The 24,541-nt window shown below is 45.5% G+C and overlaps 2 protein-coding genes across 13 annotated transcripts in view; one reads left to right on the top strand and one right to left on the bottom strand.

The window, feature by feature from the left end:
* Positions 1-17,983, bottom strand: part of DRC3 (dynein regulatory complex subunit 3) — a 41,388-nt gene extending 23,405 nt beyond the window's left edge. For 2 of the 5 annotated variants that reach the window (XM_023530008.1, XM_011359079.2), the window contains exons 1-5: positions 17,835-17,983; positions 17,030-17,159; positions 13,932-14,096; positions 10,400-10,516; positions 7,162-7,328 (exon numbers count right to left, since the gene is read on the bottom strand). In XM_023530008.1, coding sequence (XP_023385776.1) covers positions 7,162-7,328; positions 10,400-10,516; positions 13,932-14,094 — 447 coding nt within the window. In that variant the 5' untranslated portion in view covers positions 14,095-14,096; positions 17,030-17,159; positions 17,835-17,983. Of the gene's footprint in view, positions 1-7,161; positions 7,329-10,399; positions 10,517-13,931; positions 14,097-17,029; positions 17,176-17,834 lie in introns of all 5 variants that reach the window. The other 3 variants (XM_011359077.2, XM_023530004.1, XM_023530005.1) reach the window with 3 other exon arrangements.
* Positions 17,984-18,375: 392 nt separating this feature from the next.
* Positions 18,376-24,541, top strand: part of TOM1L2 (target of myb1 like 2 membrane trafficking protein) — a 125,906-nt gene continuing 119,740 nt past the window's right edge. For 3 of the 8 annotated variants that reach the window (XM_011359083.2, XM_011359085.2, XM_011359084.2), the window contains exon 1: positions 18,377-18,541. In XM_011359083.2, the coding sequence (XP_011357385.1) occupies positions 18,490-18,541 (52 nt within the window). In that variant the 5' untranslated portion in view covers positions 18,377-18,489. Of the gene's footprint in view, positions 18,542-24,541 lie in introns of all 8 variants that reach the window. The other 5 variants (XM_023530012.1, XM_011359080.2, XR_895816.2 and 2 more) reach the window with 3 other exon arrangements.

Raw genomic sequence — 24,541 nt, forward strand, 5'->3', positions numbered from 1 at the left:
AATCCACAGATGGCTGCCACCCATGCTGTGCTTATAGTTGACTCAAGAGGCCACACGAGAAACCGAGGCCAGCTGCTGCCAGTGCAGGGCGTGGAGGTGTCTTATACTCTATCTTTATTAAAATAGGGAAAAATGTCAACCAGATAGCTAATATAGACATACCTCATTTTATTGCACTTTACTTTATTGCACTTTGCAGATAATGCATTTTTCACAAATTGAAGGTTTGTGGCAACCCTTCATCAAGCAAATCTATCAGTACCATTTTTTCAACAGCATTTGCTCACTTCATGTCTCTGTAACACATTTCGGTGATTCTCACAATATTTCAAACATTATTACTATTATTATATTTGTTATGGTGATCTTTGATCAGGGATGTTACTATTGTAACTGCTTTGGGGTGCTACAAATTGCATCCATATAAGATGGCAAACTTAATCAATAAATATTGTGTGTGTTCTGACTGCTCCACTGACTGGCTTTTCACCTCTCCAGCCCTCCTAATTCCCTGAGACACAACAATATTGAAATTAGGCCAATTAATAACCCTACAATGGCCTCTAAGGGTTCAAGTAATAGGAAGAGTCATGTATCTCTCACTATAAATGAAAAGCTAGAAATGATTGAGCTTGATGAGGAAGGCGTCTCGAAGCCAAGGTAGGCCAAAAGCTTGGCCTCTTGCACCAGGCAGTTAGCCAAGTTGTAAATGCAAAGGAAAAGTTCTCAATGGAAATTAAAGTGCTACTCCAGTGAACATAAACATGATAAGAAAGTGAAACAGCTTCATTGCTGATGTGGAGAAGGTTTTAGTGGCCTAGATAGAAGATCAAATCAGCCACAACATTCCCTTAAGCCAAAGCCTAATCCAAAGCAAGGCCCTAACTCTCTTCAATTCTGTGAAGGCTGAGAGAGGTGAGGAAGCTGCAGAAGAAAGACTGGAAGCTAACAGAGGTTGGTTCATGAGGTTTAAGGAAAGAGCTGTGTCCTTAACATAAAAGTACAAGTGAAGCAGCAAGTGCTGATGCAGAAGTTGCAGCAAGTTATCCAGGAGATCTAGCTAAGATAATTAATGAAGGTGGCTACACTAAACAACATATTTTCAATGTAGACAAAACAGCCTTATGTTCGAAGAAGATGCCATCTAGCACTTTCATAGCCAGAGAGAAGTCAATGCCTGGTTTCAAAGCTTCAAAGGACAGGCTGACTCTCTTGTTAAAGTCTAATGCAGCTGCTCACTTTTAGTTGAAGCCAGTGTTCATTTACCATTCTGAAAATCCTTGAGCCCTTAAGAATTATGCTAAATCTACTCTGCCTGTGCTCTGTAGATGGAACAACAAAGCCTGGATGACAGCACATCCGTTTACAACATAGTTTTCTGAATATTTTAAGCTCACTGTTGAGACCTACTGCTTGGAAAAAAAGACTCCTTTCAAAATATTACTGCTCACTGACAATGCACCTGGTCACCCAAAAGCTCTGATGGAGAAGTACAAGATTAATGTTGTTTTCATGCTTGCCAACAGAACATTCCGCCCATAGTTAAGGAGTAAGTCTTATTAGTCAAGTCTTATTAGTTAAGGAATACATTTTGTAAGGCTATAGCTGCCATAGACAGTGATTTCTCTGATGGATTTGGGCAAAGTAAATTGAAAACCTCTGGAAATGACTGACCATATTAGATACCATTAAGAACATTTTATGTATCATGGGAAAGGTCAAAATATCAACATTAACAAGAGTTTGGAAGAAGCTGACTCCAGCTCTCATGCATGACTTTAAGGAGTTCAAAACTTCCATGGAGGAAGTAACTGCAGATGTGGTGGAAATAGCAAGAGAACTAGAATTAGAAGTGGAGCCTGTAGATGTGACTAGGTTGCTGCAATCTCATGATAAAACTTGAACATAAAAACTTGTTTTTATGTATAAGCAAAGAAAGTGGTTTCTTGAGATGGAATTTACTCCTGGTGAGGATGCAGTGAAGATTGCTGAAATGACAACAAAGGATTTAGAACATTATGAACTTAGTTGATAAAGCAGCAGCAGAGTTTGGGATGATTGACTTCAGTTTTGGAAAAAGTTCTGCTATGGTTAAAATGCTGTCAAATAACATCGAATGCTACAGAGAAATCATTCATGAGAGGAGAAGTCAATTGATGCAGCAAACTTCATTGTTGTCTTATTTTAAGAAATTGCCCAAACTTCAGCAACCACCATCCTGAGCAGTCGGCATCCATCAACATGGAGGCAAGACCCTCCAGTAGCAAAAAGATTACAAGTCACTGAAGGCTCAGATGATGGTTAGCATTTTTGAGCAATAAAGTATTTTTATAGTGAAACTTTTAAGATTAAGTTTATTGAATAACATTGGTTAATAACATTATATAAATTTCAGGTATATAACTTTAAAATACAACATCTACTGTGTGCTCATCACCGGAAGTCGAGAGTGTCCTTCTGTCACCTTGTATTTGACTCACTTTACCATCTTCATCCTCCCCCAACTCCTTTCCCACTGGTAACCACCATTCTGTTTGTTGTCTGTATCTATGAGTTTGTTGCAATAAAATATTTCTTAATTAAAGTATGTATTTTGTTTTTAGACATGCTATTGTACACTTAATAGACTACTGTATAGTGTAAATATAACTTTTATATGTGTTGGGAAACCAAAAAATTCATGTGACTTGCTTTATTGTGATACTGGTTTTATTGAGGTCATCTGGAACCAAACTTGCAAAATCTTTGAGGTATGCCTATATTTCATTTGATAGTATCTTCTGAACACCTACACAGTGTCCTATGCAAAAGATAGAAAAGAAACCTAGCATGCTTTTCTGAAGGAATTTTTTTCAGTCATTTATGTATTCATTGGACAAACATTATTAAGCACCTACCAGGCCTCAGGCACATACTGGGCCTTGGGGAGTCAGGGGGAACAAAATCCACACGGTCCTTGCCTTTATTACAGGAGCTGACATTCTAGGGGTACAGGATAAGAATCTTTTTCAAAGTAAATAAAATCATTACTTTTTGGGGTAAGTGCTATAAGAACATAAAGACGGGCCCTAAGAGAAAACAACAGGGAGGCCTTTTTCAATTAGGGAACTCAGAGGTCTCTGAGACCTGAAGGAGCTGGCCATAGAATGCAGAGGAGAGTGCATTCCTAGAAGCAAAAAAAGCACAGGTTAAGACCCTGAGGCAGAAGAGAACTCGCAGTATACCAGGAACAAATCAAGGCCAGGGTAGCTGCAGCTTGGTTTGGGATGGGGCTGGGTGCAAGACTTGAGGCAAGATTAGAAACAAGGTCAGCCAGTCACAAGTTTGGATTTTATTCTAAGGACAATGGAAGCCACTGGAGTTTTAAGTGTATATGGGGCAAGGAGATAGGATGTGATTTAATTTTTAAGAGATCTTCCAGTGAAATTCCATTTTTCATCTTTTAGATTATTTAAGAGAAAATGGTTTGATAACAATGGTGAAAGGAAACAGGCCTTATAATTGCTGGTGGGTTTGTAAAGAATTTCACTTTTATAGATGACGATTTGGCAAGTTCCATCAAAATAGAAAATGTACATGCCCTCAGACCCAACAATTCCACCTCCAGAAATTTACCCTGCCCACAGTCCTCCCCAAGTGCAAAGTAAGCCCTGTTCAAGGACATCCATTATAGCCTGCGTGTAATAATACGAGGTTGGAAACAACCTCAGTGTCTACCTATGGGAGACTAGAAAAATACATCATGCCACATCTAAATGATGGAATGGTCCAGCAGAGGGGGAACTGATGACTTGGAAGGAGAAGGGATGACCGAAGGCAGGCGCTTGGAGGGTAGCCAGACAGATGTTACAATCGTGAAACATTTAAATAAGATGCTTCGAAAGATACATACAACTTAGAAGCAGCTGTGGCCTCTGGAAAGGGAAGTATGGGCTGAGGTCAGGAGTGAGAGGGGATCTTCCCTGTGTGCCCTGAGTTCTGTTGAAACATCTGCTTGTTTTTAATACAATAAACAGGTATTAACATAAGCCTAGTAAATAAACAAATAACAAGAAAGTATATAATTAGATGTCAGATACACAGTGCAGATAAGGGTTAAAATCATAGATACACAGAGTTTGCATCTTATTAAGTCAGGACTCTCTGGTTCAAGTCACCAAGAGGGCTGGTACCTGATTAGGTGAAGAAGATGCAGGGACTCCAGCATCTTTGGCATATGGCCAGTTCTCCAGAACAATGAGATCTAGGCCCAGATATCTCAGTACTCCCTGGCAGCTTCTCCTCAGGTAACTTCTTCTTTCCTATTTCTCTCTGGGAACCAGCTTTACCTGCTTTTCTCCCATATTCAGGAGGGGCCACCTGGCACTCAGCATCCCACTGGGAAAGAGGGATAGAGTTTCCTCCTATCCAGTCCCTGCAAGGGTGGGAGGGGAGAATGCCCAAGGTCAGGGGACAGAGTTGGGTGTCCACAGCAGGGCTGAGGCTTGGACTGCGAGTCAGTATCCATTTCCAAGCCTAGGCCTGGACCTTTGTAAGGGAAAGGGTCTCGGGTCCATTGAAGTCTACAATGTCCAAGGGACAGCAAGTGAGAAGAGATAATTTACTGATAGGCCTGGAGGTATTGGACCTACCAAGGCAGCAACAGCTGCTAAATGCTCAGAAAGGTTTTCAAACAGCAAGATTTAGGGCTGTTTGGGGTAGCCCTGAATCTGAAAATTCCTGAATAACCATTGCTTTCCATGTATCTACTGTGTGCCAGGTCCTGTATTAGCCATCTCATACTCTAATTGATTCAACCCTCACAACAGCTTATGGGAGAGACTACTGTTATTTTCATTTTACAGATGGGCAAATGAGCCCCAGAATGCTAAGTCCCTGGCCCAAGGTCAGATAGTCAGTAGCTAATTAAATCTCAGGTCTTGATTCAGTTCGGGTGGACCCTCCATGTGTTAGCTGTCTCATTGGTCAGCATTTGGTTGCCTGGCCTTACAAAGCAAAGGGCAGGCTGAGTAATCAGGACTTGAACCCTGAAAAGAGCACTGGTTGAGTTTATATCCTCCTGTCTGGTATGCAGGGCAAACTGCCTAGACTACATAACCTCTCGGGTTTGGCCCCGCTGGACAGACTTAAATGCAGGTAAGAAGCTGGTGCTTGACCTACTCCAGACCATTCATCTAAGCCACCCAGCCTGGCCATCCCTCAGCTCTGATATTGATCGAAGGTGGGTATGATCTCTGATCATAATGAAGGGCCACTGTTGGGGGAGATATCTTATGCTCGAGGAAGCCTGTGGCCTTGACTTTTGACTACACCACGAAAAGAATCAACCCAGGGAGATGCTGAGGACAGTAGATCCAAGAGGAAGAGGAACTTGTGTCCTTGAAGCCCTGATGACAAGCCCTTCTTTGAAGCACCAGTAATCTTGGTGCTAAATATCCCTGTTTGTTTGTGGTAGGCACTTGGCATACCTGTGGCCTCAGCTGCAGCTGTGCTGGACTCCTGCTGATAGTGCCCATCTCATCCCTGCTCTCTGCTTCAGATTTCTGAGGCCCACCCAGAAGCAAAGGCAGGAGGTAGTTAATAGCCAGGGCATCCCTCAGCTGCTGGTCCTTCAGGTGTTCAATTCTGGGAGGCATTCTGGACACTCCTGAGGGCCCAGCAGAATGGAGCCCCCATCACCTACAGCAGCAATCTCAGTAACACATCTGCACATTGGTTCTTCCTGCCCTCTGGCTTCCTGAGATCACCTGCCCAACACAGCTCCACACCCAAGTCCTTGCCTCAGTGACGCTTTCAGCCCACCTGTTCTGCAGGCGAAGGGCACCATCCTTGTTTCACCCACTCACACGATCCCCCTCAAGTCCCTCCTTATGGTAGCAGGGTTTCCTTCTAAAAGACAGTATTGCCTTGGACACACCACAGGAAAAAAGCATCCATATCTCCCCTCTGCTGTTCTGGTTGCCACTCTGTACCACACCCCCTGACCTCTTCCAGTGACCCTGGGCTCCTCGAGGGGGATGTTCACTCCTAGAACAATGAGGTCTGGGCTCAGATACCTTAGTACTCCCTGTAAACTTTTCCCCAGGCACCTTCTTCCTTCCTCTTTCTCTCTGGGGTTGTCCCATCCCAAGCCTACATCTTGGCCTTTGCTCACACCATTCCTTCCTCCCAGGAAGCCTTTCCTTCTGCTCAATGGTAAAATTCCAATCGCCCCTTAATGAGTCTGATTCAAAAGTCACCTCAGCTCTCCTGAAACTCTCTCAGAAAGGATCTCAGCTATGACCGTCCTCTCTTTGTTAAGAACATACTCCGGCCCGACACTGAATGAAATGCCTCATGCTTATCACCTCACTTCATTCCTAGCAGGCAGGTTTTGGGCTATATCTTCCTTTTACAAAAGAGAAAACAGGTGTAGAAGACTCGAGCCTTAGAGCATGCAGATGGGATTTGGACCCAGGCCATCTGACTGACCTAAGTAGAATTTGAAAGGATATTGGACAGCTCCCAGGATTGACTGAAGGCTAGAGAAGCGGGTCCCAGCCACAGTCCTACCCCAGGAGCAGTCTGGTAATGTCACCTCTGACACAGGACCCTTATGAATGCTGCCACACCCAACCACTGGCGTCTCAACCCCAGCTTGCTGCTGTGAACTTGTTGTAAGGGGCCAAGGGGCAGCCCACCTTCCCCCAAATGACCAATGACTCATGCTCTCTCACAGATACACACCTCTGGCACCTCGGGGGCAGATACTGACTTCTTGTCACCTTGTGTGTCTTGATTATGTGGGTGTGTGTGTTGGGCACCCCCAAATGGACTGTACTTCTGGGTCCCTGTACCCACTGAGCACAGGCCAAATGACCCATATCCAATAGGTCCTCACCTCAGCAAAAGTTTCTTAAGTGTGTGTGGGGCTCGGGGAAAGAAAGACCCCACCAAGGCAGGGCACAAAGTGGCATCTACAGATGGACTTTCATGGATTAAGCATGTTGTTTAAACATTATCAGATTTCTTGTAGAATAATCTAGATTTCTAGCTTTTCTAGGAAAAAGAGAAGATCTGGAAGGCAGAGCCTGCATTTTCCCTTGCCACAGACCCCCATCCCCCAGCTCCTACCCCAACCTACAGCTCTTGGCCCATGCTCTGCTCAGACCTTGAACTCACATTCATCATGTTGCTGATCTGGTTGTTGCCCAGTGACAGCACCTGCAGCTTGACCAGGGCATCCAGAGAGTCGATCTTGGAGATCCGGTTGTTGAATAAGCTCAAGTCCTCCAGGTTTACCAATGTGTCCAGCCCCTCAATGGCCTCGATGTTGTTGAAGGATAGGTCTGGAAGGAAGATGGCCATGAGGCTTGAGTGACAGGTTAGGGGGTGCACTATCCTGAAACAAAACCATCAGAGCTACTCATGCTCTGTGAGCCAGCACCAAGCTGTCGAGTCAGGAACCGACTCACTGTCTGACAGCTTATGGTTTTCTAGAAGCCATGCGTGGATTCCTTCCTACGGCCTCAAACTTTCATTGCCCTCTCCAGTTCTGCCACTCATCTTTCTGGCTGTGGACACATGGGCAAATATGTCCATGCTATCGTTGTTTTGAGATGGAAATGCTTATTGGTAGGTCCAAAGCAGTGCATCTTAGGGTGGGGAGACAGTTGTAGAGTGTTCTTTTCCTTCATTCCTTCAAGTGTTTTAGTAATAATACCTACTGTATGCTTACCATTTACCAGTTTATCAAGTGCTTGTGTGTATATCCCCAGACAATGGCCTTAAGTAGCAGTTTGGAATTTCTCTCCCCATTTATTCAATTGGGAAGCTGAAGCTCAGAAAGGATTAAAGCCACACAGCTAACTATAGTGGTGCCAGAGCTCATCCAGCACTCCTCCTTGGACAGGTGGCAGGCCAGGTTCTTCATGCTCCATCACAGCTGACTCAGGCTCCCCCAGCAAGCCCAACCCCAATTGAGATATCAGGATCCTCTCTAACCCAAGTTTCACATCTTTGGGAATAAAACTTTGTTGAATTTTCTCCACTACAGGTTTTTGGTTGAGGTTGAGGCTACAACCCTGTCCTGGAACACTAACGACCCAGAGGCCCAAACTGGGAATTTTTCATGAGCTTGGAAATACAATCATGATAGCTGTAAGCTATCTCATTTAAAAGGTGATTTGGAAAGTCAGTTAATTCACATCTTAATTTGGCCTCCTTGGTATATCAGCGAATGCTCACCTGCTGACAGCTGAGACTATAATGATAATTTACTGTCCTTTTCTCTATGCCTGGCTCTTTAAGTGCATCACCTCATTTAATCCTCAAAGCATAGGTATCACCACCCATATTTAATGGATGAGGAAACTAAGATTCAAAAGGGCCTGGTAGTTATATGCCCAAGATCACACAGCACATAAAGAAACTGAAGTTCAGGGGGCTGAAATAACTTGTACAAAATTGGTTAGTACATGGGCAGAGCAGGGATATGAACTGGAGTCTCCCAAATGCCAAGTCTGCCCACTTGCTTTCCCACTGTGCGGCCAGGTTCTGTTCTTTGGAGGCCTGGCCACAAGCACTAGAACCAGTGGTATGTTGCAAATAAATGTTTTAACAGTAGGAAGTAAAGTGAAGAAAGCTCTGATTTGTAGTGCTTGCTGATTTTGTGGTGTAAACACTCCCACCATAGCCAATTTCAATCTACCAAAAAGACATCGCTGAATGCGAAAGTGGGCTGAGATGTGCACAATCAGCTTTCCAGAGCCAGTACTAGCCAGCTCTAGCACATCCTCAGTGCTGGGGCAGCTGACTGTGGTGAGCCACCAGCATATGTGTATGTGGTGGGCGGGACTGTGCTGAATCATCATCAGAGAGCACCATCACCCCCCACCCGTGCATCCCAGGGACCCAGCTATTCCTGGCTGTGGTTGGGTTCCTGGACTACCAGTGCTATGGCTAGACAAAGGCTGGCTTCTGTTTCTATGAGGGTATAGGCTGATCTTTTACCAGAACTTTCCCCTTCTGCTTTCTCACCCCTATACCACAGAACACTGGGTATCACAGGAGCGTCTCACAGGGACCTGTGGAATTTGTTTCATAGTTAAGGGACCTGGTTGCTCTTGCCCAAAAGAACAGCATTCAGATAGCCAGTGCCTGGCAGGCCTTCCAGAGGTGATATGGCTCAGGGTCTGAGCTGACCCAGCACCCTCTTCTCCTTCATTTCCTAGAGAGACAGATGACTCCTGGTGATGCAGTTGTACCACCAAGCCTAGGACTCAGCATAAATAAGTGCTTGGGTGCTGGAAATGGGGCCTGGGATGAGAGACCTAGGCCTAACAGTCAGGAGCTTTGGCTATGGTCTGCCTCTGTTGCTTGTAGCATGTAATTCCATCAAGCCCATCAGCCTCTCAGCCTCAGTTGCTGCATCTGTAAAATGGCAGCATAATCTTACCTGTGGGGTTGCTGTGGGCTGGCAACTGTCAGCACAATCGTAGCTGAGATTGTTTTGCAATTTGGGAGGTACACCAATGTCCAGGCTTCCCATTATGGGGAAGCAGCCTGACAGGATGGAAGGAACATGGACTTCGGGGTCAAACTGTTGTGGGTTTATATTCCAGCTCTGCTACTTCTTGGTCGTGGAGCTTTGGGCAAGTGCCTTGGCCTCTCAGGGCCTCAGTTCCTCTTCTGTATATTGCGATCGCAACAAACACCTATCTTTTAGGATTGCTGTGAGGGCTAAATGAGGCAAAGTTATAAAGAGCTCTCCAGCTAGTTCTCTTTCCCCGTTAGGTGTCCACCTGTCTCTCACCAGATGTAAGGCTACCTACAGCAGATGGACACAGTTCATCAAGACCCCTGTGGTCTTAGCAGTGAGGGCCAGAGCTCTAGAGTCAGACAGAGCTGTGCTGGAGCCTGGTGCCCCCACTGCTTGCTGTGACCTCATTTTGCTCATGTCTACAATGGGGGAGCTGTATAGGTTAAAAAACCTCATGTGGAAAGCATACCAGCCCATGCTTAACAGCTAGTAAGTACGACTAGCAGGTATGATGATTATTTTTGGTTTTATCTGAGCCTGGCTGACTAGTGGGACCCACGGTTATCTGTCAGCCTGAGTCTAGAGTAACAAGAAGGAATCCAAGGCTGCTCTCTGACCTCCTCCCAAATTGAGAGGTTTCGCAGGTAAAAGCAGAATATTCTGTCCTGGTGGGTCCAAGCACATTTTTACTATGTTTACCCAGCTCAGACCCCGTGCTTTTAAAAAGTGCGGCTTTCTTGCTCCTGGCAGACAGAGGTTCTGCTGCACCTGGGCTAATGGTGGGCCAGCAGCAGCATATTGCCTGAGACAATTAACTTGGCAACTATTTCCAGGGTGTCACCTTTCATTAGGGTGGACACAAACGGGAAGGGGCCTTACCTAGCCAGACCAGGTGTGTGAGGTTCTCCAGGCCCTCGATCCTCTCAATGATGTTGTTGTCGAGCTGCAGCTTCCTCAAGTTCTCAAACTGCCAAAGGTTGTCAATGCGGAGGATGTCTGAAATCATCAGAAGAGATACTGCAGCTAGTTCCAACCTCAGCTTAGGGTTAGAGTTTAGTACCAGTGTATTGGCGGATTGAGATGACCAGTGCTAACCATACAAAAGGTCTCACAACTCTGCTACCTTGCCCTGGAGCATATGGGTGCCCTGGAAATGTGGGCCAAGAATTGGGGAGCTCTCAGTCCTGGTTAGTGCACAGTGGGCAGTGATCAAGGCCACAGCAGTGCCTAATAGGTCCATAGAGGGTGTAGGGGGCTTGGCGTAAAGGTGGGCTAGATCTGCTCAGGGCACAGGACTCACTCACACTGCCTCTACAGGCAGGCTGGGGGACTGCCAGGCTGGGGGACTGCCAGGGAGGCCAGAACAACTTGGTGTACAGGTTACAAGACACAGACAGGGGTCCTTCTTCTTCCTTCTGCAGTGCAACAAATAGAATCAACACTGCAGGCTGAATGCCTCCTTGTGCATTGTTAGTGGGAGGGGCAATCAACTAGTTCAGCCATTTTGGAGGGCAATTTAGCCATGCTTACTGAAATATATAACATCTATACACTTTGACCCTGCAGTTTCTCTACCTGGAATCTGTCCGCAAAGACACTTGTGTATGTGCCCAAAGAAATACCTATAGGCACATGAAGGGCAGAAAGATAGGGGGAACCCCAAATGTTCATATATGGAGAGTGGGATGACTCGCCCATACAATAGAGAGGTAGGTTCCACACATCTGATGACCCTGTGGGTCTCTGAAGGCACCTGATGACCCTGTGGGTCTCTGAAGACCACCTTTACAGTTACACAAACCACTCAATCCCTTTGCACCTTATACCAAGCAGAGTTTGGTTTCTGTCACTGGCAGCCAGAAGAGTTCTGAAAACACATAAGTATAAATAAGTATATACTGTGTATGTAAAATTCTAGAGGCCTAAACTTGTCCCCAGTTTTTTCTAGAGGCCACAAATAGCTCTGTTGCTTATATGCCCCTTTTCTCTATATTTAATGTTCTTTATATGTAATGATTTCTAAAACTTATAAAATTAGAATATGCTCACTAAAAGACTGAAATAATACTGAAGTGAAAGGGATAAAAAAAAAATTACCTGTAATAACTACACATTTGGGGCAGCAGTTTCAATATTCATTCAGAGGGGCAGAGTTTGCCCTGAGGTTGTGAGGCAGAGCACCCCTCCCAGCTGCCCTCATTAAGTCTTGTCTCCATGGGGTAGGTGGACACCATTTCTCTGACCCAGGGTCCTACCTCTCCTGAAGCCCCAGGGCCAGGTGTGACTGGTGTCTATTCCTCAGCACTCTGTGGCCAGATTTCCCAGAATGATACCAGCTACCATCCCTACTTGTCGTTCTGGTAACTTCTCTCTCCCTGGACTTAGACTGACAGCCTTTGGCTATGGCTGACTTCCTGCAGATACCACTTTCTTGGGTGGCTCTCATACTCCTGGGTGCTCTGCTTGGCACACCTGTATGCTGGCTTTCCCTTACACATCAGCAGTTCATGTGGAAAAGCCAATACAACACAACAAAACCAGGATGTATTTGGCAGTTAGCTCTAAATGAGTTACCAGCATGACAGGACTGCCTAAAAAGCCAATTTAATCTTCAACATAGACATGGAATCCTCCTCTACTGCCCCCATCTCAGGTTCCAGCCCATCGTCATTGCTCCCTGGACCACAGAAGCGGTCATCTCACTAGACTTCCTGCTCTGGCCCTTGGCCCCTACAGCCTATTCTCCTGAAGCCAGTGGGATCCTGTGAAAACCTAAATCCCATCCTATCCCTCCTTTGCTCAGGACCCTTCTAGGGCTCCCACCTCTCTCACTATACAAGCCAAACATCCTCTCTTAGCCCCCAAGGCTGATGTTAGCTGACCCCATGACCTCTTTGACCTGTATCCACACAGGTCTCCCACCTCAGGGCCTTTGCACTGGCTATTTCCTCTTCCTTGAATACTCCCTGGATCTCCATATGGCTTCTTTATTTACCTCCTTCTAGTATTTGCTCAATTTTCACCTTCTCGGTGGGGCCTCTGACCACCACCCAATAAAACACTGCTTTCCAACCCTAATTCCGCTTTTCTCCTCTCCTTACTTTCCTCCATAGTATATATTACCTTTAGTGTATTACCTTTAATACACTATTATTTTCCTTCATTTTTATTTTATTTGTGTCCTTCACTTGAATGTTAGCTCTATGAAGACAGGATTTTTTTTGGTCTTTTTGTTTACAGTTGAATCTCTAGTACCTAGAATAGCACCTGGCATATGACAGGCACTTAATGAATACTAGATGAATGAACCTTAGGTTAGGTAGGGGAAGGAAAAAGAAGGCGGTCAACACTAAAGCCTCTGGCGACAAACATTCTGCAACCCCTTTAAACCTTTTACCACTGAGGGGGCTGAGGTCAGGGGCCCTCATTGCTCTGGGTGGCCAACTAGCTCCTACAGAGCTATGACCAGCTCTGGAGGCTGTGCTCTGGGGAGGCCTGTGGGCTTCATGAGGCTGGGCCAGGGCCTTGCCTACTGCTGGGTCCTTAGGGTCTGGCAGAGACTGGCTGAGGCAGGGCCTCAGAATGAAGAGGGTAAAGGGGGTCAAATATATAGTGATGGAATGGGACCAGACTTCAGGTACTAAGCATACAACAGAGTATGCAGATGTTGTATTATACAGCTGTACACCTGAAATTTATGTTATTAACCAATGCTACCCCAATAAAATTTAAAAGAAGAATTAAAAAAAAACCCACCAAAAGCAGCCAACAACAATAACAAAAAAAGAATTTCTTGTTGTTGAGTGGAGCCCGGGAGAGGGCAAGAATGTGAATCTGTCCAGGCCATTCTGCTGTGTGCGTAATACATTCTGCCTGCACAATGAGGGGCTGCAGGACTCCTGTCTACCTCTCACTTCCTCTCACACCCCTCACTGGCCTTTCTGAGTAAACCAGACACTGTGTACATGTTGTCTTACCTTGTCCTCCCAACCATCACTTGAGACAGGGACTGCAATCCTCCCATTTCACAGACGGGGACACTGAGGCACTGAGGATCTATGTAGCCACATCTTTCCACTAGGCTGTCCTGCCACTCTTGAGGCATCTCCCCACCTCATGGCCCTATGCCCCTCCTGTTCCCTGCCCCTCCTTTGAAGCTGCTCTCCCAGGGCATATCTTCCTCCTCCTCCTCCCCACAGCTTTTGCCTGACTGCTTGGGACCACCCTCTTAGATTCTACCTGCTAGGGGCCTTACTCCAAGAATACCAAGGCCTTTATGGTTCACTTAGATTTGGAGTGGGAGAATTTTATCTTTTTATACAGACTATGCATAGAATTCTAGGGCAAAGATGTGAAATGAAGAAAGCCAAGAGCCCTGCCTGGTGTCCCTGCTCCACCCTGGAATACTCACTCTGAAAGTCCAACTGCAGGGAGAGGACATCCTTGAAAAGGATGCCCTCCTGCTTGGCTAGCTGCCCAGCCTCCTCCTGTGGGCCCTGCTCCCCAACAGCCAGCTTGAGCATGTCGTCATCCATCACTCTTGGTTCTAATGAGTTGTACAGCCGGTTCATCATCTCTGAAAAACATTACGTTTTCTACAATCTGCTTTTCCCTTTGTCTGAGGACAGGGGTTGGCTGGCATTCTTTCAGAGCACTGTGACAGCTAAGGACATGCCAACTGCTACCCTCCTCCCACCCCTGGGCCCACTGTACCTAGGGGTTAGTACATTTTTACCAAGGCTGCTCCAGGGCTTCCCTTGGCAACCATCTGTTGTCCTTCATCAGGGGTATACCCTTTGGCCCCACAATCATAGCTGTAACCCTACCCCAGACAAGTAAACAAGTGTCCACACTGGTCTCCTGAGCCTTTGGAGTTCAGCTCCCCTTATGGCCATGGCCATTTTGGGTCTTTGGCTTTCTGTGCCCACCTTTGTTCACCAACCACTGATCAAGACCCTTGGCAGCCCCAGCCAGGTATATCAGCCCACAGCTCCTCTTCTCTGAGAGTCTCATCCCTTCCAGGGTGTCATGTCTATACCACCTTCCACACACAGACACATGTACACCACAAGGTGCTCAGTGTGTAGGTGGATACCGATCCAAGCTGATCATTCATGTTCTCCCTCTAAGAAATGTGAGCTTGGTGCTGCATGATGAGAGTGCCCATCAGAGTTGGCTGCTTGAGCTGGAGAGGAACTGAGGGGCTGTGGGCTGGTCAGACACATGGTTAAACAGAGAGAGCCAGAGGGGGATGAGGCAGATGGACAGAGAGAAGCAGAGATAGGAACCTGGGTGATCCAGGAAAAAAGAGACAAAAGGAAAGACAAACTGATACACAGAGGCTGCCTTCTTGCTGGCTTTCTGGCCCTAATGTCCCTAACTTCAGGCCCTGTTAGGGTTTCTGTGGTCTCTTTCTATGAGAGTTTCCTGATTTCTCACATTAAATCCTCTTGTACTTTAACTCCAGTAGATTTTTGTTGCTAATGGTCCAAAGGGATTTGGCAGAAATACTGCAGGCAAAGGGGGTTGCTGTGGATTTGGTCAGTCATACTACAAGGCTGACCCTGGGATGTAATTCCTGGCTGGAAAGAGCCACATCCCTGGGAAGCTAGGGCACCCAACTTCATTCTCATTACCAATCTTCTTAGTGAGAACATTCAGAAGGGCTGGACCTGCAGGAAGGCACACTCTCCTGTTAGTCTACTGGAAACTCCCAGATTTTTGCCTCCTGAATCATCTGGAAACTCCTACTTTCCACCCCTGATTCTCACCTCCCTGCTGGCTTCATCATCTACCTTTGCCTGCATGTATCTGCAATATCTGGGCCTTTCCTGAACCTCCTGTCCTCCCTGCCCTGCTAGTCCTTGATGGTAGGCAACCCCTGTGCTCTGCACTTTGTCCACTGAGCACTGCTTGGGAAGATTCCTGGTGATGGGCTGATTGTATCTACCACAAACCTCCATAGACGTGGCAAGCCTGCCACCTGGCCTTAGAGACTGCCCCTGCCCAGCTGCCCTCCCTCCCTCCTCCCCCACCATCCACTTGAAAGCAGCTCATACAAATATGCATCTTCCATTTCTGGATTGTGCACAATCAAATGTCTCAGTGCTTTTAACTCTCATACATCCTTTCCTTCTGTCCCCAGAGAAGGCACAGACTTCCCTAATCCCAACCCCATCCCCTACAACCCTACTCCCAGCCCTATGTCCACCTACACCTTCCACCTTCCCATTCTCTCCAATCTGTCAACACTGGCTCCATCTCTCTAGGGTAACTGATTGACCATGCCCCTCCTCCCCTAATGTTTCCAGTCCTCTGCCTCTTTCCATCTCCCCATTCTTCTGAAATTAATTTTTCTAAAATTTCCCATAATTTGACACCAAGTTGCTTTTGGGGGAATTTTAATATGCTGTATTTGGCAGATGTTACCCACAATGTTTGTGCTTTTTCAAAGAAAGGTGCTATACTTTGGGAAATGATTCTTAATTCTGATTTCAAACTTTAATTGATTTCACATTCTCGCATGTCATCAAGGCCTGGCACCTATGACAGATCAAGTTTGCTTTCAGTCAAGCCCAACAATCACTGCAGTGTGGAATAGCTGTCATGCATGCAAGGGCAGGATTTGGATCCTGACTCTGCATCATGTGACAACTTTCCTCACCTAAGTCTTGGATTTCCCATCTATAAAAGATAAATAATTCCTCTCTTACATTTGTTAAGATCATTTATTTAGTCCACACACATGTAATAGCTACTACATGTTGTGACTACAATAGACAGATCTCCTTACCTGTTTCAGACATGAATCAGATAATCATATAAATATTTAATTACAAACCATGACAAGTTTTAAGTGTAGGGAACTATGACGGCACACATTAGGGGCACCTGGCCTGGCCAGGAGAGACAGGGCTGAGATTCGAAGGACAAGTAAGAAAGAAGAGGCAACTGTGCAGTGAGGACCCTCGGGTGGAAGAGAACAAGACATGTTCCACTTTGGTGACGTAATACAGGTTGGAGAGGCCTACAGGAGTTCTATTATTATCCTAGGATCTCTGGGAAACTCCTGGGGCTTAATAACAGCAGTGACATGATCAGATTTTAATTTGAAGATGCTCACGCTGGCTGTACTACTGAAAATGGCAAGAGTCATGAGGCAAGAGATGATCAAGATGGTAGTAAGATGTGGATTTGAGAGATCTTTAGGAATTTCATATGTAGGACTAGTCATCTGCAGTTTTCAGATAAGAAAATGAAAGCTAGTTAGAAAGGTTAAGTAATATGACCAAGTTTATACATCTAGTATATGGTAAAGCAGGAGAACATGACTCCAGAGCCATTTTCTTAATCATGGCTCAGCTGTACCTAGGGCACTGTAAACAATCATTGTCATAGCTCACGATGTTTCTCACAGCTGTTCTGGGTCAGGGCCAAGGGTTGAACAGTCCTCCTCTAAAAGGATTTTATCAGTAATTTACCACCCAACCTGGGCTCCTGTTGACTTGCCTGATGATAGTTTTGTTGGCGAAGACCACTGGCAGGAGTTGGAGAATACACCACTGTCCACGGAATAGCCTTCTCACAGAGAAACAGATCAAGAATTGTCCTGGGAAACAACAATTGGGATCAACTGGATCTGAAAAATATAGCCCCTTTTAGCCATGAATTACTAAGAAGAAAATCAACCATTTACAGAGTGCTTACTGTGTACTAAGTGCACACACATTATTTAATTACATGTCAGCTCTGGAAGCCATTAGAGAAGAGAGTCCTAATGCCCAAATTTCCCAGATAGGGAAACTGAGACCCTGGAGGGGAAGGAAATTGTCCAAAGATATACAACAAGCTACTGACAAGACAGACATAGAACTCAGGTATCTATATTCCCAAAGCACTTTAAACAGCACCAAGATGAAGAATAAAAATAAGAGAAATAATTTAATGATAGTTAAGCCAGATATAAGGGTTAAATTTTTGAAGAAGTTATCAGTGGACCTTTCTTTTGGGTACCTTTCTATAAAAGGGCTAGAAGCCTGAGGAATCGAACCCCTCAAAAATCTCTTCGGGCCCTGCCCCCTGAAGAAATGCTTCCTTAGTACTTCTGTCTCATCTACAGGGCAGATAGCACAGGACTAGTGTTTTGACTGTCTCAGCACGACTACAAAGTGGCTGGCAGGGAACTTGTGTGCTCAATTTACAGAGGAGAATGGCCGGGCCGGACTCCTCGGAGAAAAAAGTCAGAGGAAAGAGTTAAGCTGAGGCGCTGTCTGCCCTTGGTAGTCCTCCTAGAACTTCAGCTTCTGGGTCTCACCTTTTCAACCGCAGGCTACCTGCTGCTTTTGCGCAGCAGACGCTCCCCCTGGTTGCTAGGGGAACCAAGAGCCGCCGCTCCGTTGCTAAGAGGAAGTCAGAAGGTAGACATCCTGGGTGAAAGTTGGGTCACGTGACAAGATTTCTGGGTGGAGGAATACTCCTACCACCAACCAGCAGGAGAAAAAACAAATGTTTCTCCAATCAGCACTTTCTATGGGTGGGATCTTCCTAGCCCCACCTCTTCTTTCCCTTATTTAAGAAATTGACTGGCCTGTTCTCCAATAATAGTGGAGATTCTAGATTGATCACTATGTAAATGAATCCAAAGGCTCAGCCTCTCGTTCGGAGGCGGGCCAGGGGCGGTGCCGCTACGCAGGACGAACATTCCTGTGACCTAGCTCGCTCCTCCTCCCAATCCGACGCCGTGGGGTCAGTGGAGCTCCGCTGAGGGAGGCGTAGGGGCCAATCGGAGGAGGGCTGGGCAGGCGATGCCCAATAGGAACGCGACAGGGGGCGGGGTCAGGGGCCGGGCGTTCGGCGTTCCTGAGGGTGGGGTGGGAGCGAGTGTCAGTCAGGTAGGGAGCGCAACCTGGACAGCTGAGACCCCTGCGGCTGACAGGGTGTCTGGGCCACTGCCGCGTTGTCCGCCCAAGATGGAATTCCTCTTGGGGAACCCGTTCAGCACCCCGGTGGGGCAGTGCCTCGGTAAGGCCGCGCGAAGGGCGGGCGTCTGGGTGGGCGACGGCGGGGCTGGTGAGAACTGCGGGCCTCTGCGAGACACCGGTGCCACTCCTCCGGCTGGGCATCCTTGTCTTCCGGCCTCTGCCCACGGGCGGGCTGGGCCTGCTCACGACGCCAGTGTCATCCTGCCAGGCGGCGCCCGGAGGCCCAACTTGGACTTGAAGATGCTCCACGCGTCCCTACCTATCAGGGCCCAGCCCTTCCTGACTCCTTAGAGATGGTGCCAGCTGCTGGTCGGCTACCCTAGTGGAAAGATGCCACTGCGTGCACCCTTTCCAGCTCTCTGCCACTGCCGTCAGGATCTAGTTTCTCCAGACCCTTCTCCCTCCATCCTTGTCCCTCCTTTACAGTACCAGCAGCCCTCAGACTGGGCATCCTCCCAGAGAATGCTCTAAGATTTGCTAATTAATTTGCTGATTCTGCAACTCGGCTAGGCTGTAGGAGGGACTGGGATTGGGGGTGGGGTTCCTAAAAGATAATTAACTTTGCATCAGAGGGGGGACGGCGGGGGTGGGGAGGGTGGCCATGGCATGCCTGCACTGACTCCAGGAAAGAAGGAAGGCCATGTTATTTAATGATAAGAGCCTTAGACTGGGAATCAGGAAGCCTGGGTCTTCAGTAGGGGCTTTGCCAGTGACTCTCGCCGTGACCTTGTGCAAGTCACTGCCTTTTCTGGTTTGACGTTTTCCCGTCTGTCAACTGAGGTGTTTGGGGGTGAGATATAGTAGATTCCTTCAAATTCTAAAGTTTTGATATTCCTTGTAGTAGTCTCTGCACATTGACTGTTGCTTTCGTGCTATATTAAATTTGCCAAAGTTGAAATTTTTTGGTGGCAGTTTGGAGGACTCTGCAGTACTCGTTAATCCTATAGAGGAGGTCTGGGCACCTGGAAAAGGGCACCAGAGGTGACCAATATCCTGGGTAAGGAAAGAAAGCCCAAGGCTAGTTGAGGGAACACAGAGTGGCCACTGTATGGGATTTTCTCACTAAAAAAGCAACTTGCCTTTTCACCCAAGGCAGGAGCTTGTGCCAAGTGATCAGTTGAGAATGTTGATTAGTTTCTTTTGAAACTGGCTTCCTCCTGGTTGGTGGAAGGACTGGTAAAATGTCTTTTAGAGCAGAGACCTTTGGAGTCCTTATGCGCCTGGATGGTTTAGGCAGTAGTGATGTGTTTATTTCCTGCTCTACTTAAAAATTTCCAGCTTACTTTTCAGCCTTTAGTGGGGCATGTGAAATTACTGAGGCCTCTCCCATTGGCTAACTGGCATTTGGAAGCCATATTCCTAAAACTCAGTTGGATTTTGAATTCAGCTTTATTGGCGGGAGCCAGTAAGCTTGGGCGGGAGGTGGGGGGGGCGGAGGGGGGGAGGAGGTCTTTTCTTTTCTAGATCGTTTTCAATAGGAATCTCTATACCTTCAAAAATCTAAGGTAGTTGACGAAGGGGTGAAGTTAGAAGGTATTTAAAAATATGCAAATATAAGGGATGTAGGGGTATGTAGTGAGTGGATAGAACATGATGCCTCTGTCAGGAAGACCTGGCTTTTGAATTTTGCCTTGTCTATTTGTTGGCTGTGGGACCCCAGAAAATTGTGTAACTCTTCTGAGCCTTAGTTTGCTAAGAGAAAGATTGTACTCATAGAAGAGTGAGGTTTAAGTGAGATGATGGATATAAAACACTTAGCATAGTTCCTGGAACATAGTAGAGGCTCAGTAAATTGTGGCTGTTGCTGTTAACAGAATAATTAAGTTAGGATTGAATTTTCTATCTGGGAGGATATGTAGGACAACTGACCCATCTGTGACTTGTGAAGGAAAATACCCTTCTAGGCTCTACTGTCCACCATCATTTAATAAAATATATTTGACCATAAAGAGAATGAAGCCTCCTTATTGCCAGTTGACTAACTGGTAATTTCACAGTTCAGTTCAGTTCTAATGTATATTCTGTACTGTAGTAACAAATTGTAAAAGTGATTTTCATGACATTTAGTATTGTTAGTATTCTTTTAAATGTATCAGGGGGTTGATGGGAGGTAGGATAATACAGAAATAAAAACAACAATAACAAAGCTAATGATTAAAAGCAGCAGCTATAGTTTACACAAAGCAATTCTGTAGCCATTTGCTCCTTAGAGCTGCTCTGTGAAGACATTTTATTGTCTTCCCACATTAGAGTTGAGGAAACTGAGGCTCAGAGGAGTGAAGTGACTGCTCAGCTGGTGGCAGGGAGAGTTGGGATTTCATAGTTGTCATGCTCCTCGAGGGATTTATGGATCAGGAGAGCGGACAGAGATGCATGGAACAATGATGATTAATTGTAGGCCACTCCATAGTCAAGTGCTCAGTGGAATAGTGGGAATTGTTGGTGCTGTTAGTAGTCCAAATGAAATCAGAAGAGCTGGGGTGATGGGACTGGTTTCTTTGCGTCTAAGGGCTGTTCATGAGGATGGGTGGGAATTCCAGAGCCAGAGAAGAGGATACCCTATGCCAAGGGACAGGTAAATGAGGCAAGGAGGGGAGTGTGGGCACATCTGTGTGTGCCAGTCTGAGTGGAACAAGAGGTAGCTGTGGGGAATAGTGTGGCAAATAGGGTTTGGACCCAGTATGAAGCCTTGTTCTTGGTGAGTGGCATCAAAGACTACATTTCTTTAGCTAATTTTATCTTTTAGTCTCTCTGGACTCATTTTCCTCACTCATAAAATAATACTTTGGCTGCATGTGGCTTGTACCTAAATAATTCCTTCAGTCCAATTCAGTAGGCTTTTTGAGTGCCTGTTAGGTGCCAGGCCTTGGGATACAAATATTATAAAGCTGCTCTTAGGGAGCCTTCAGTAGAGGTAACATACCCACCAAAGGTGTCCTGGAGCTGCAAAGCATTAGGCTCATAGTAGGAGGTGTTAGTAGAGTAATTATTACTCTGTCTCTTGCCTAGGCCTCATATGGACATTCTAACCTGGTGCTATTTGGTCGAACACATAGCTTGCCCATCTCAAACAGCATCTGAGCCCACAGCCTGACATATGCACAGCCTGTGCATTTCTTGCATCCATCCTACTTTTTATTGTGGAAGGTGGCTCCTGAGTAGCATGTGTGGTTCAGAGAGAGAGCCAGCAGTGAGTGATATGAGAGGCTAAGAAGTGTGGAAGAAGAAAAAGTACTTACTTTTATTTCCTGATTTTCTCTTCTGAAACAAGTTTCAAAATGTTACTGTCTAAAAGTTTCAAAATGTTATTGTCTTAATCTCGACCCTCCACTGGAGTTGGATGTCTGCTGGAGTTAGATGTCTTAGATCGGGAGTTCCCTAGTCAGGACCATGGTGCTCTGCAAATGTTGGCACTTTTCCTTGTGGTGGCTGGAAAACATTTTTAGATAATCCTTTTCTAAGAATAAAGTTTGGATTCATTTAGATTAAAAGATCAGTGAGTAGTTAATTAATTCTGACCAGAATATTTGGCGGTGGCGCAAGGGAGGACCATCTAGTCTCTTCATAGTTCTACTTTTAATAAACGTGTAAGAAGCAGATATTCTGTTGTGGGGTTTGTGTTTGTAGATTGGATGGTGTTGGACATAAACTGTTTCCTAGTGCCCTGTGAACACTAGGTGTTTGTTGATAGCATGGCTGTTTGTACCAATAATGGGTAGTCCTCACTCAGATGCTGTGGTCCTTGGCAATTTGCAAAGTTCTTTCGATTCAGTCATTTTATTTACAACCCTGTGAGAGACCCAGGAAGAGACCAGAAAAGAACTTATAATTATTAAGCACCTACTATATGTAGACTCCGTATATTGATCTTATGTAATCTACACAACATTTAATTATTTGAGTGCTATTGTCCCTGTATTGCTTGTAAGGAAGTTGAGAGGTTAAGAGACTTGTACAAGGTCAATACCAAAGTTAAGCCCAAAATCCACTCTTGATCCAGTGCTCATTCAATGCTGCTATGTTGCTTCTGATAAACCCCATGATTCAGGGTCATCAGAATCATCTGGAAGACTTGTTAAAACGTATTGCCAGGCTCCACTCTGAAGAGTTTCTGATTCAGTAGGTGCCGGCTGGGAACTAGCTTTCTACATTTCTAACAAGTTTTCAAGTGATGCTGTTGCTGCTGGTCCAAGCACCATACTTTGAGAACTATTGCTGTAATTGAAAAGTTCTGATTCTTTAATCTCTTTGTAATCTTTCTTCAAACATTAAATGTGGGTCTTCTTATGGACAGATGATAAGTACAATTATTTAGAATTCATTCATTTATTCAGTAGCTCTATACCGACTTTCTGTAGAACCAAACTAAGCATTTGCCAGAATGTTCAATCTAGTAAGGAAGCTAAGACAGGTACCTAAATCAGGTATGATAGAATGTAGTGGCGTAAGATTGAACAGATAATTGAAGTAAGGGAATGGAATAGAGAAGGGTTCCCCTCAGTAGTAATAATAATAGTTAAAGGTTTTTGCTTTTTTTTTTTGAAGTTCAGTATTGTTTTAATATGTGCCAGAGACTGAGGTAGGTACTTTATATATCTGCAGTCCTTTAATCCTCACAACAATACAAAAGGTAAGGCACTGTTTTTATTTCCATTTTTCAGACAGGCAATGAGGATGTCACACAACTAGCAGTGAGGGAGCTGGGGGTGGAACCCAGCATTCTGCCCTAGAGCTGGTGTTCCGTTATTCAGTGGGTTAGGGTGAGGAAGATCATAGGAGGAAGGAAGGAAGAACTAGCGAGGACCCAGGAGGTGGTGGCCCCTGAGCAGAGCTTTGACAAATGAGTAGGATTTGAGTCATGTAGAAATGGAAAAGGAGGCTTGGTGGGCTCTCTCAGCAGAGACAGCAGCTTGAGCAAAGGCTGAATATTAAGGGGTGAGTGGGGATAATGGCATTGGTTCTATTTACCTAGCAAGGGGAATGATGGAAAGTGAAACTGACAAGGTAAGGTAAAGCCTGATTCTGGAGGGCTTCAAATGCTGGCCAAGTAATTTGGACTATTTCATTGGTGGCACTGGAGGCCATGAAAGATTTCTAGGGAGGGGAGTGGTATGAATGTCTTTACAGATACAGGGAGATTTCTCCTTGACAGTTACCAAAGTCATTCTTTCCTTACCATCAAAGCCCCTATCTGTGCAGAATGAGGGTCCTACAAGGAAGTCAGCAGTTGGCAGTGCCAGTTTCTCCGAGATGTGGGATAGGGACCCTCCTGTGAGCCCCTATCAGAGATGAGGAAGTACTGAGGCAGGCTGATGGAGCATGGGAAGAAGTCTGGGCTTCTAAAAGCTGGACAGGTTATAAAACACCAGACATCGAATATCACGTGATGAGGTCAGCCTGCTCCTCCTCCTGCCCTGCTTTCCATGTACAAGAACTGGAGCTGAGACACTCACAGGGCTTTATTGAATGGATACCACTGCGTAGAGTGGGCTACTTAGGATATTAAAAATTCTCATATGATTGTGCTTTTTAAAAAATAATGTGTACTCATGTAGAAAATTTGAAAAAGGTACAAAAAATTCAGCGGAGAAAAAAATCATAATGTGCTTTTTTATAAACATTTCATATAATAAGTAGAATAGGTGGAATACTTGTGTAGTTTATTTTTCATTGTCTCATGCTTTGGAGACGCAACATTGTATATGCATTCTTAGCACATTTCTGTATACTTGCTGTTTGTTTTTTTTTTTCTGGAGGGGACATATACGATGAGGAAGGGGATATAAATACGACGAAGGGGATATAAATACGATGCCCAGAGGAGCATCAGTTTAAAATTGTTGTTCTTGACCTGCAGATAAATCACTCAGAATTTTTAGGCTAACCTAGTAGTCTGAAAAGATATAAATAATATTCAGGCGGGTTTTTTTTTGCTGACCCAGCTTGGTGTAGTTAGAAGAGGGACCTTTTAAAAATCAATCTCAGACTTGGTGCTTATTTTAGTGCTCCTTCTAATCCTCCTGCCCTAGAATAATCTTTT

The sequence above is a fragment of the Pteropus vampyrus genome, unplaced genomic scaffold (genome assembly GCF_000151845.1).
Source record: "Pteropus vampyrus isolate Shadow unplaced genomic scaffold, Pvam_2.0 Scaffold44, whole genome shotgun sequence".
NCBI classification, from domain to species: Eukaryota; Metazoa; Chordata; class Mammalia; order Chiroptera; family Pteropodidae; genus Pteropus; species Pteropus vampyrus.